The 12916-nt window shown below is 42.5% G+C and overlaps 1 protein-coding gene across 1 annotated transcript in view; it reads right to left on the reverse strand.

The window, feature by feature from the left end:
- Positions 1-12916, reverse strand: part of spata17 (spermatogenesis associated 17) — an 84496-nt gene extending 71580 nt beyond the window's left edge. Inside the window, 4 exon segments of the mRNA XM_054731875.2 lie at positions 7756-7806; positions 9179-9260; positions 12088-12177; positions 12526-12916. Coding sequence (XP_054587850.2) covers positions 7756-7806; positions 9179-9260; positions 12088-12177; positions 12526-12596 — 294 coding nt within the window. The 5' untranslated portion in view covers positions 12597-12916.

The following is a 12916-nucleotide window of genomic DNA, read 5'->3' on the forward strand; positions in this document are numbered from 1 at the left end:
CAAACACGTGTTTCGTCTACATGGGATTCCTGAGGAGATTCTGTCTGACCGTGGCCCCCAGTTCATTTCCAGAGTCTGGAAGGAATTTGCCAACGCCTTGGGTGCCCGTGTAGCATTAACCTCCGGATTTCACCCGCAGACCAACGGACAGTGTGAGCGCATGAATCAGGAGCTGGGAGCTATGCTGCGTTGTGTATGTGCTACCAACCCCACCTCTTGGAGCGACCACCTGGCCTGGATGGAGTATGCCCACAACAGCCATGTGTCCACAGCCACAGGTTAGTCTCCCTTTGAAGCTTCTCTTGGCTACCAACCCTCTCTGTTTCCCCACCAGTCAGACTCCACCGTCACTAGGGCCACAGTTTCTCCGCCGGGCACGTCGAGCTTGGACGGTTACCAGAGCTGCACTTCTACGCACTGCTGAACGGAACCGGCAGTTGGCGGATCGTCATCGCCGCCCGGCACCAGCCTACGCTCCTGGACAGATGGTCTGGCTGTCCTCCAGGGATGTGCCTCTTAAAGCCAAATCCAAGAAATTTGCTCCCAGGTTCCTAGGTCCTTTTAAGATTGTGGCGGTTCCCAGCCCTGTGACCGTTCATCTGGACCTTCCGCAATCTCTCCGGATTCATCCAGTTTTCCACGTGTCCTTGATCAAACCAGTGGCCAGCAGTCCTCTCTGTCCGACCCCGGACCCGCCTCCGCCTGCTCGGTACTACAAGGGTGGTCTGGTCTACCAGGTTCGGCGGATACTCGACTCTCGTCCTCGGGGTCGGGGAGTACAATACCTGGTGGACTGGGAGGGGTATGGCCCGGAGGAGCGTTCATGGGTCCTCCGGGCATTCATCGAGGACCCCTCCCTCATCTCTGACTTCGAGGCCTCTAGGACCACCGCTGGGGTGCCAGGAGGCGCCCGTTGAGGGGGGGGGGGTAATGTCATCGTTCTCGGGTCTAGGTGAGTCCTCCTCCTCAACTAACAATCTTTGGGGTTCTGTGTTCCACAGGTTAGGAGCAGAGAGGTACCAGCTGTTCTGAGTTAGTCATTTGGAGCTCGGGTTTAAAAGGAGGATGGAGACACTACTCGAAGCCGGATGATTACTCCAGTATTGGTAACGCCTGCCACTCGTACTTGTTTGACCTCGCATGTTTGGATTATTTGGATTTTGACCTTAGACTGTTTATTGGATTACGGCTTTGAACTTGCTCCTGAAGCTCCTTTTGTTTGCCCTCCTAGGATTACCACCCCAACCTTCACCGAATTCTGCTAAGAACCACAGATCCTCATTCACGTCTCATCCTCCTCCACCGCTCCTGCATTTCTCCTCTCTGCTTCCTCACCTCCCGTCCGGCTGGATTACTACACTCATCTCCTTGGCACCCCGCAGCTCGCTGAGCTAAGAACTCTGAGCAATCGCCCTCGGCATCATTCACTGGATTTCAGTGCTACTTCAGTTCCCGTTTGTTAAAATAAAGACTTTAATTTCTTACCTCCTGACTCCTGAGCTGATTCTGCATGTCTTGGGTTAAACGCCTCCCACAAGCCTGACACTGCAGGCTTCTTTCAGTATGTATTTTTTTTAATAAAGTCCTTTGTGGCGCACTACATTCAGGTCTTTTTGGCATGCTGCTAGGCAGCTCACTTAGTTATATTTCATGAGTTGACAGTTTATTTTATGGTTATGATTTATTTACTTGTGTGAGTGAGGCAGACTATGTATAAGATTTTCTTCTGTCTGCTCCTTTTCATTTAAGCAGTGCTTTCTATTTTTATTCACTTTTTACCGTGTCCTGTCTGGCTGTGAAGCAAACAGAATTAATGTCTGAATGCTGGTGACAAGTAGGGATGTGTATTGGTAAAAATCTGGCGATACAATATGTATCACGATACAGGTGAGCCGATACGATATATTGCGATACTTAAAGCCAGACGATATTGCAGATTTTTAAGACTGAATTTACTGTAGGAAAATTCCATTAACAGTCCAACTAATACTTAGCATGCTTAACATGAGGTATTTGTAGCAAAACTGGGGGATCTGTATTTCAATGGAAGAAACAACTAATGAATAGAGAAATTAATCTCTGCCTTATCCAAATAGGTCATATCAAAAATAAATTAAAAAGATATTCCCTCAAACACAAACACATTTCAGTGAAATGCCAAGTATTTTTAACATGAAAAAAATGTTTATTTATCTGAGTGGCGCACTGGCCCGGAGCCAAACAATGATCTCAACCAGCGTGCCTCCAGCGATGTTTATCCAGTCCCGGGAAACCATCGGAGGAAAAGAGCAGGAATACAGGTGAGAATAAGACTTCTCTTAAAGTGTGGTTTATCTGGTTAACATCGGCGTGATCTTCTAGCTTCTTGTCCTTTGTTTGGCGACTTGAGCGCCACTTTCGCATTCCCGCCAGGCTCTCCGTCCAAGTTTTTTAAGGTCGGTTTATCCTCCTTCCTTAGTGGTTTCTCCTCCTGTTCCCTCAATAAGTGGTTTTTATAAACACCGTGGATCTAACCCTGCTGTTGAACGTGAGCATGCAGAACTTGTAAAACTGCGTGATTTAATTTAAGCAAGAAAGTAAAATAAAGCTGCTGTTACTTATTTGTTGTTGGTGTTTATAGAAACTAAATGTATCTGCAGGGCTTTAGGCCCAGGGCAGAGTTTTATACCTCAGACCAAACCACATCCAGACTTGTTATTAATATTGTGTATCATGTACACCAATCAGAAAATTTGATAATGTTCACGGACATTCACACCTTAGAAATTAATGAAATCAACATTAAAATAAAACATGGTTAACATTGTTTCTTCATTAAAAGATCAGTTGTCTGTGAACACTTTTTTATACTTGATATAATCCAGCTGAAGCAAACATCTGCTTATTTCTAACAGAGCTGAGCTGTGGGGGAGAAAAACACAAAAACAAAAAGACAACACAGGCAACCTCAGATCGGTCCACTGGGCATTTCCCTAGTTGGGTACTGGTTCCGCCCGCCGTCTCCAGACAGGAGCTGCTCATCACGTTAATTTTAACGTGACACCAGATCTTGCTCCGTTGGTGCTCAGTTAAACTAGATTCTACAAAGTTTTCATAAATAAACACACAACTTAGATCTTTGGCTTATCTAAAACCAAAAGCAGAGCGCATCGCAGGCACGAGCTTGAAATGAGCAGTGTTGGGAACGTTACTTTAAAAAAGTAATTAGTTATAGTTACTGATTACTTTGTCAAAAAAGTAACTCAGTTACTAACTGAGTTACAAGATCATAAAAGTAACTAATTACCAACAAAAGTAACTACTTAGTTACTTTTTTCATTAAAGAATGCAAGAATTACTACAATAGTGAAATATAAATGACTAATGACTGAACATAATAAAATGTATGTCCAAATGTTTTATATAAACCTGAATAATTTAAATAAATAAGCACTTAACAGGAGGAACTACTAGGAACATTACACTTATCTAGACTATTAAAAGGTCACTGTGTGATATTTAACAAAAACCCAATCAGCTAAAATTGCAAATAGAAACACCTGTAAAGGTTCCCGAGCCTTTAAATCTCAGTCTAGTTAAATTACAGAAATAAATGTAATTTTGCACAGTATTCTAATTTTTCCAGCTTCACATAATTGTGTGTTTTTACTAGCATTTCTGTTGCTGGTAATCTAGTAACGGTTAAATAAATAAATAAATATCCTTTAAAATGACACTAGAAGAGGCACAAGCCTGATGGAGGACTTAAATGTACTAACTTGGGTCAGACCCAACCACAGAAGAGCTGAAGCTGGGTGGTGAACACACACAGGTAGTTCTGATAACACCTGAGCTCCATGCCATCTGAGACTGATGCATCAGTGTTACAGCGGGACTAAAGACATGATCAGAAACAGGTTACAGCTGGATGATCTAGGAAGGCAGAAGATCAGGACGTCTGAGCGGTGAACAGGTGAGCGGACCTTCGGGACGTCCCGCTGTCACGCTAAGAAGGGCACGGCTACAGACCCGCAAATTCGCTGCTGCAGATTCCCACCTGCAGCAGCGAATTTGCGGGGGTCTGCAGCCGTAGACTATTCATCACGTCTTCCTCGTTCTTCACGGGCCGTGACGCACTTGGATGAAAACATCTACCTCTTTAGCTCCTGATCAGCTGATGATGACAGCTTCAACACACCGCGCTGCTTAACGCACGCATTTTCTTATCAGTAACAGAAACGACGTTTTGATAAAAGAAGACGTAATTAATTAGTTTGCTCGTTACAGAAAGAAATGTTTTTTATTAACGCGGTTATTTTAAACAGAGTTATTCCCGTTGTGTCTACAGCATGCAGCGACAGAGACCGTGAGGGTCTCCGCCCACCCGGCCAATCATCATGGTGTTTGTAAGTGTGTTACCGACACCTCTCTCTCCCTGGCTGCAGCTGAAGTGTGGCGGTCAGAAAGCCTCACACTGTTGCTCAACGTTCGACAAGCACATAGTAACGCACAACGTTCCGTCCCCAGTAACGGTAACGGCGTTGCAACGGCGGGAAAAGTAATTAATTAGATTATTCCGTTACCTATAAAAGAACGCCGTTAGAAACGCCGTTATACTTAAACGGCGTTACTCCCAACACTGGTAATGAGCATGCCAGCGCAAGCGTTTTTGTCGCTTGGGCAGTGCGGAGCGATGGAGGAACGGGTTTCAATAACAGAACTGACTGGAATATTGACGTAACATCGGAGCGCAAAGGTGCGGGTTTCATTTAACATTCAATTGAGTCAGCCCAAGCTGGGCTAGCGGCCCACTTGCCCAAGCAGCCTACCGGGACAGTGCCAGAATGCCACATATGCCAGTCCACCCCTGTCATCCACTAACAAACTAAACTGAATGGTGGGATGATAACATCACATAAGCCCTGCCCCCTCAGGACCAAAAAGCTCAAGTTTTACTGTGATAGGTCCCAGATCGCCCCATTTCACTTAATCACCATAAATTTGTAGCTGGTAACTCAAGACAAGTGGGGGTTGCTTGGCGTCACTTTAAGGGAGTTTTCAAAAGAGGGCGAGGCTGTGGGGGTGCGGCGAAGTCAGGCATACTACCGTGGAAATACGTTTGCCTCCCATTTCGTCATTTCTAAAGATATCACCACTAAACTTGTGGTGAGTGATCCTAGTCCAGCCCCCCAAAACATCTGATGTGAAAATCTGGTGGGTGTGGCCTATGTTCTGAAATAGCGGCCCCTAGGACCATTAAAACTGTCAGCCTCAAGCCATGCTTTGACTGGGGATTACGAAATTTGGTACACTAATGTAGTGTCTCAGGACCTACAAAAAAGTCTCTTGGAGTCAAGCGCAAAGTCGCACAGGAGGTCAGCAATTTTGGTCCAAGTACTCGATTTGGTGATTTTCGCACACGTTGTTTGGAGAATGATGCCCCGTCGCCCTTTTCACCGATCACCTTCAAACTTCTGCTATATACTCTTAAGACATAGGGGAGAAAATTCAACCGTTAGATTTTAAGTAAGTATAAAGGTGTGGGCGTGGCTAAGCCTCAAACTTTGACCTGTTTCCACGCTACTCTTTTTCACAGCTCCCTATTGGACTCCTTTCACCTAATCACCAGCAATCTCTGGCAAATGGTAGTAGACAAGTTGGGGTCACTTGGTGTCCTGTATTGGCAGGGTTAAAAAAAAGCAGGGCTTTGGGAGCATGGCGAAATTCACCATCACGCCATGGAAATACGTTTGCCTCTCATTTCCTCGGTTATCGTGATATCGCCATGAATTTCTGGTGAGTGATCCTAGTCTGTCCCCCAATAGAAATGGACAGGAGAAGTTGGTGAGTGTGGCCTATTTTCTCAAATAGCGCCCCCTAGGACCATTAAAACTGTCAGCCTCAAGCCAAGCTTTGACTGAGGATCACGAAATTTGGTACACTAATGTAGTGTCTCAGGACCTACAAAAAAGTATCCTGTAGCGAAGCGCAAAGTCGCACAGGAGGTCGGCCATTTTGGTCCAAGTACTCGATTTAGTGGTTTTCGCACAAGTCGTTTGGGGAGTGATGCCCCATCGCCCTTTTCACCATTCACCTTCAAACTTATGCTATATACCTTTAAGACATAGGGGAAAAAATTCAACTGTCGAATTTTAAATAATTTGAAAGGTGTGGGTGTGGCTAAGCCTCAAACTTTGACCTTTCGCCATTACATTACTTGACATAATAACTCCCATGCGCATGATCAGATATATATCAAACATTGTCTGTGTGATCACTGACCACATCTCAAGACAATGACAATGTGGACCCCAGCCAGATCCCCCTCCTAGCCTCCAGCCCCGGGAAGCCAAGTGACAACAGAGGTGTGCTAAGACCCCAGTCTCCCTCCGCCTGCTCTAATACAGTGTTGGTGTGTGTTGATGAGGTGTATTCGTGGCTGTGGTGAGCGGGCAGTGCAGACGTCATCTGGCCTACGCCAGCTGATGCCCCCCCCCCCCCCCAGCCCTCTGTGTCTAAGTGTAGTTTAAAATTGGAAGCAGTGCTTTCTTTTTGAAATAATGTTAGAATTAATGAAATAAATAAATAAAATAGAATTTCAGCATTTTAGTAAATAGGGTTTTGTGCAGCGCCGGCTACTTCCAGACCCACATCTGCATTTGGTGACGTAGAAGCAATGTCACGTGAAACCCAGCAGTACCATGCATGTCTGGTAAAATAACTCTGAAGTTCCAGTTGTGGACATGGGCTTATTGGGAGCTTTAGTTTCCTCTCCTTTCAGTCGGCTCATGGGTCTACTTCACCAAAAGAAAAAAAAAAGAATGTAAATAAATGGGGTTATAAAAGTTATTATCTAGTTCTCCTTTCCTTACGCAATGAATCACACATATTTTGTACTTCAATGGGGTGATGGTGGCACAGGAGTTAAGTGCTTACCCTATAATCGGAAGGTTGCAGGTTCGAGCCCCGCTTATTTTGCTGCCGTCATTTTGTCCTTGGGCAAGACACTTAACTCACCTTGCCTGCTGGTGGTGATCAGAGGGACTGGTGGCGCCAGTGTTCGGCTAGCCTAGCCTCTGTCAGTGCACCCCAGGGCAGCTGTGGCTACATCGTAGCACATACCCACCAGCATGTGGATGTGTGTGTGAATGGGTGAATGACTGGTTGTGTTATAAAGGGCCTTGGGGGGTTTATTTGACTCTAGAAGGTGCTATATCAAATACAGGCCATTTACCATTCAATTGAATTGACAAACTATTTTGTTTGTTTCAATGTGGTCCATATATGGCTCTGCACCTACAATTACTTTTGCTGCCTGTCAACAAAAAAATAAAAATAAAATAAAAATGCACTTTCTTGGCATCTAAATGCTTCTTCAAAATTAACGGACATCATCTTTGAAATCCATGGCACATATGAAACGGGACAAGAAAATAACTTTCATCGCTCCATAGACTCATTTTTTTCTGGGCAGTAGGGACCCAGTGACCAAAAGTAGATGGGCGTGACAAGCTCCCCACTAATGTCACCACAAGTCCCCCAATCGTCTAATTATTAATACACATAGCATAAATAAAATTACACAGAGACATTAAAAGGGAAGAATTAACAAAAATACATATTGAGGATGGACCGTTTTTGGAATAAAATGGTACAATAAGGTGCTTTAAAGGCTGCCGTTATGGGGTTACCCCTTTACAGCACACACAGAGCAACAGAGTGTTCCCCCACTAAGACACTCCATTTGCTAATACAAGGCACTGTGGTGATATTTACCCTGACCGCCATCTCCTCGTAGAAATTCATCTTCATGATAAAATATGCCGCCTGTGAACACAAAGGAAAAGATGCCGTTACATCTTGTCTCCCAGCCCTCTGATCTGTCCACAGCAGGCATCAAAGATAAAGAGCTCTTTATACATAATACATTGCACAGAGACAGCACAGATAGGGCCATATTAAAGGGGAGGGGAGGCAGGGGTGTGTAGAAGCAGAAAAAGGAGAAACAAGAGAGAGGAAAGAGAGGATGTCTGTGGGATGGAGAGAGAAAAGAAAAGAGTAAGAGTGAAAGAGGTTGCTGGGACTTTGTATCAAGGGGAGGATGGTAGTCTCTTAATACACTAAACACAGACAAGGGCCAAGAAAATCTATGGTAGTCAAGCAGCGCACTAATGGAGATGTATGACGGCCAAACGCTCTCCTCTGGATTTCATAATCAATGACAGCCCTACCACAAAAGACACTAACAAAGAGCCAGAGAATATTCAGCGACACACTCAACAAGCCGTCACACAGACAACACGTGCCATCCAACCACTGGGGGCACATTTCAGAAGCAAACTGGAGTGTTGGCCATAACAGAGCTTCATATTTCAACACGTCTTTATTGAAAAAGACAGGAAAGTAAGACAGGAAAGGCATGAAGGGGAATAATGACAAAGACTTGAAAGGAGATTGTAAATTCAGCTTGATGTTTTGTGAAGAAGCCTTTTGCAAGTCACATTACGCACGATTATGTCCACGAGACAGAAGACGACAGACGGAGAGCAATAGAGCAGGGGAAGCTGGAATACCCCAGGCCTAATTCAAAATAGTGCACTGTGGCAAATATGAGTGATTCAAATTAGCACTCATCTGTTTCTAAATAGGACAAAACAGCCTTGTATTAGCCCATATGTGTGTTGGGACACATTCTTCATTGTTTATTTTAACACCCCCTCACCCCCCTTTTCATTTCTTGAACGCCTCCCAAACGATGGCTGGCAGTTATGCTTTTGCAAACAGTCAATTTCCAGGCATGATAAATAGCTTGTTTTGATACGTTTACGAAACTCAATCCAGGGGAAAATTATATGTGAGAGCGCTGGGTATTGGATCCGGTATCAGCAATCTGTTCAATTAAGAAGCAGTTGGAGGCAATATGCTGAAATGGGGCCTTGTTTTACTGAAGCACACACATACACAACTCTTATTTCTGTTTCGTACTATACTCCATAAAAATGGATCTCTGGAATTGCAACATGGACAAAATTCCTTATCATATTTTATCGTATTTGCTAAGTGTTAATTTTCAAATGTGTAATGAGTGAATTATATTTCTTAAGGTCAGAGGCAGGGATTTAGAAATGTGGCAATTGAATTCTAATGCATGCTATCATAACACAATCAATATATCTGCAGCTTTTCTAGGCTGACTTACCTTCACCATTTGTCTGACTCGTGCCCTTGCTGCGAAGCCCCGCCACACCTTCTGTATAATGACTGCCTTCTTGCGCAGATAGCTGCAGGAAAATCCCATTTAGCTGAGAGTTGGGAGGGTGTTTTTAACAGTTCAAACACATGATACATTGAAAAGGTGTTCTGATACATGCAGGGGGAAATTTAAATCACAATTTTATCAGTTTAAAAGGGAGACTAGGCAGATTTGGCTTGCTTTTAGCACCTCCTAGTGTTCATTTAGTAGAACCAAATGCAAAAGGTATCCCCTCACTGTGGGTTTGTCTTTTTAACACCTTAACTCATTCACTGCCACTGACGACTAAAGTCGTCATTTTAAATCCAACTGTTCAATGCCTTTAGTCGTCTTTTTTTTTTTTACTGTGTGGGCTTCGGAACAAGCCCCCGCACCGTGAGAACAAACATCCCAGCTCTAAAGCCGATCTTCATCCGTGTACGTCACACAGCATGTGATCAGGAAGCACAAAATACATGTTTTAAGAGATCGTTTTGAGCTGCTGCTGTAAAAAAAGTGAGGTGCAAACCGGAAAAACTTCTGCTGATCACAATTCAACAATGGATTACGAAAGAACGGATAAAGCTTGAAAGGTGCGGATTCTTCCTGGTGTAGGAGGTGAGTCTGCTCTTTGTTTTGCTAGTTTTGGCGTTGACATCATCCTAGCGCACAACGTTCTGTGACTCTTAAAAAAACAGTAAAAATGCAGAAAAATGCTGGCAGCGAAGGGCTCTATTGATCAGGAAACAGCTGGCAGTGAATGAGTTCATCTGAAAGCTGAAATGTCTCCTCAGCCTTCCTTAGTGTCTACAGGAGCTAGTGTTTCCCTTACATAGGCTAACACTAAGAATGGAATTCAAGCATTATGGCTACAGAATCACCCTCCCAAACAATCAACCCCCCACGGTCAACCATGGCTGGAGAAATTTCTAGGGTAAACACTGGAGGTGATTCATCACTAAATTAAACAAATCAGCTGTGTTCATGATCTAAAATATGCAGCACCAGGTATGTCAGCTTAATAATTTTCTAAGTCCAACAGACCGGTACTCTGAAGTTGCAAATGCGGTATTTTGGCCACAGAGGGTGGTGGGGGTCTGAATGACCCTGCAAAGGGTCATTTTAGCACATACTGGTTGAAGTAAAATGATTCAAAAGTATGAAAAGGTTGCAAAACATCACTAACAATTAGTTTGTAGGTTTGTGATGAGGAATTATTCACTCAAACATAACAAGGCTAAATCTAATAGAAGCCGTCAGTAAAAATTGTAATTATGATTTAAAACAGATCAAGATAATGAAAGAAAATATAAAATGTAGTCCAATCAATTCAAAAAGGCATTACAATAGCCGCTGTCCAAAGAGACACTTGGCAAAGAAAATAAAAGATTTATTTTTATGCACACCCGTGCCTGCTAAATGAATTAAAAGGTCAGCGAAACATTAGACTTTCAAGTAGACTCTCACCAATGCTCACGAACATAGAAACCCCTTGCTCTTTCAGGCTTTTCAATCACACCCGAAGAGCCTTTCACCCCGTTTAGTCAGCTTTGCACATTTGTATTCATCTTCAAACATACTCTAAATGCAAGTCCACTGCGATTCTCAGCCTCCAATGAGGCCATCAATTTCCAAAAGGCCATTTATATGCCCAGAAAATCAATGTTTATAGTGGGGATAGCACAACCCTGCAGTTGCACTTAGGCAGCTAAAATTGTTGCTAATTATCCACTTAACGCATTGATCAATTAACTAAAGTAATCTGAATTAACCCACTGTCTGGAAGTTTGTCTGCTGACCCTGCAGAATGGTGCTTGGGTCACCGTATTGGTAGAGGCACAAAGACAGAGACATACATTTCTCTGTGTGAAAAGAGCTCAGAGTCCAGGTAACAGTTATTTCTTAAGGCCATTTGCACACCTCTGGAAGTGAGATAATTATAGGAGTGAGCCAATATCAGTTCTTTAGAAATTAACTCTCAGAGTCCAGCCTGTTTTTTTATAGCCCCTTAATAATAACCTGCTAAGGCTCACTGAGGCGCACTTTTTACATATTTATTTATTTGTTCCTGCTCTATGTCTAAACAGCAGCAGTTAAAATTTTATGGGGTGTCATTTGTGAAGCTACTGTTACATTTAGTGTTTTAATATAAACAGTTGTATGGCGCTCAGCAAATAAAAACCTCAATCCCCAAACACATTTGTTTAGAAAACTACATGTTGTATCTAAATGTTTAAACGTGTACCTAAATTGAACTTTTAGAATAACACACACATGAGTGTCTGTCTGTTCTCTATTATACTTAATATTATAATAATTATCTATCTATCTATCATCTATCTATCTATCTATCTATCTATCTATCTATATCTATCTATCTATCTATCTATCTATCTATCTATCTATCTATCTATCATCTATCTATCTATCTATCTATCTATCTATCTATCTATCTATCTATCTATCTATGTATGTGTGTGTGTGTGTGTGTTATATTTGACAGGTTAATTAAATCTAAAAACCAAAGGAAAAATGTTTTCATTTCTGAACATTGTAGCAAGAACGTTGCACTCTAAATGTATGTAATTCCAAAGTTTGCCTAAATGTATATAATTTAAAATCATATATGTGCCAAACATGTAAACAGTTTCAAGACAGTAGGTTTTAACTTCATATATTCAGTTAGATTACATTTTTTAAAGGTAAGTTAACTTTACAAATGTCAAACAGACTCCTAAATTTTAGGATGATCTCATTTAAATTTGATTTTAACGAATTTTAAAGCTTTTTAATCAAAATGTGGCTAACAGAACGTTCAATTATTTGACTGTACCTTGGCAGTCGGCGCCCCACATATACGGCCACCATACTCGTACCTGAGATAAGCGCGCACCTTGCAGGCTCGGAACCAGCTCTGGATTCGTGTGGCTGCTCGGCTTTCCTTCTGTCTGTTCTCTTCGGCTTCCCTGGAAGAAAGAGACACACTAAAAATAACCTGGTAGGTTATGTCTCAGTAACTTTGTTTAACAGTCCTGTGTGTTTTTGTCACGTGGCAACATCAGAAGCAGCTTTCCCTGAACGCACCTCCACCTTCATACATCTAAAACTTTTGAAAGCGAAGGCAGAAACTTTACGTAGGGACAAAAGGCAGTAGCTAGTTAAAACGACAGCAAACGTCGGAACCTAGACGGGCACGAGGCGTACTTTCCAATTTATCAACGGTTCACCACTAAACTCTGCCAGAGTGCTATTTATTTACTTTTGTGTTACTGCAGCTCAGGTAAATACACATGGCATACATACCTCACACTCACCTGTTTCTTTGGAAGTATTTCTTTCTGAACTCATCTTCGGCACTTTTAAATTTTTCAAGCTCCGCCATCATGTCTACAGTTTCGTGGTCTCCTTGACAACGTAGTTGTGCCCCGCGTGGAGATGCGTTTACAACCTGTCGGAGAAAGGATTTTTCTCCTCCAGATGAAAAACACTAAATCACTAAAATCCTAACAGATCACACAACAGTACTTTCATTAATATGTAGTGTTGTTGATAATGTTTTCTGACACATTTTGAAGTTATATTTTTACTTTTTACCTGCATCAGAAAAAGAAAATATCTCATTTGGCCATACATAATAATAATAATAATAATAGTAATAATAATAATTCATATTATAATAATTCTAGTAATACATTTTCTATAAAC

Source organism: Nothobranchius furzeri, chromosome 9, assembly GCF_043380555.1.
Source record: "Nothobranchius furzeri strain GRZ-AD chromosome 9, NfurGRZ-RIMD1, whole genome shotgun sequence".
In the NCBI taxonomy this organism is placed as follows: Eukaryota; Metazoa; Chordata; class Actinopteri; order Cyprinodontiformes; family Nothobranchiidae; genus Nothobranchius; species Nothobranchius furzeri.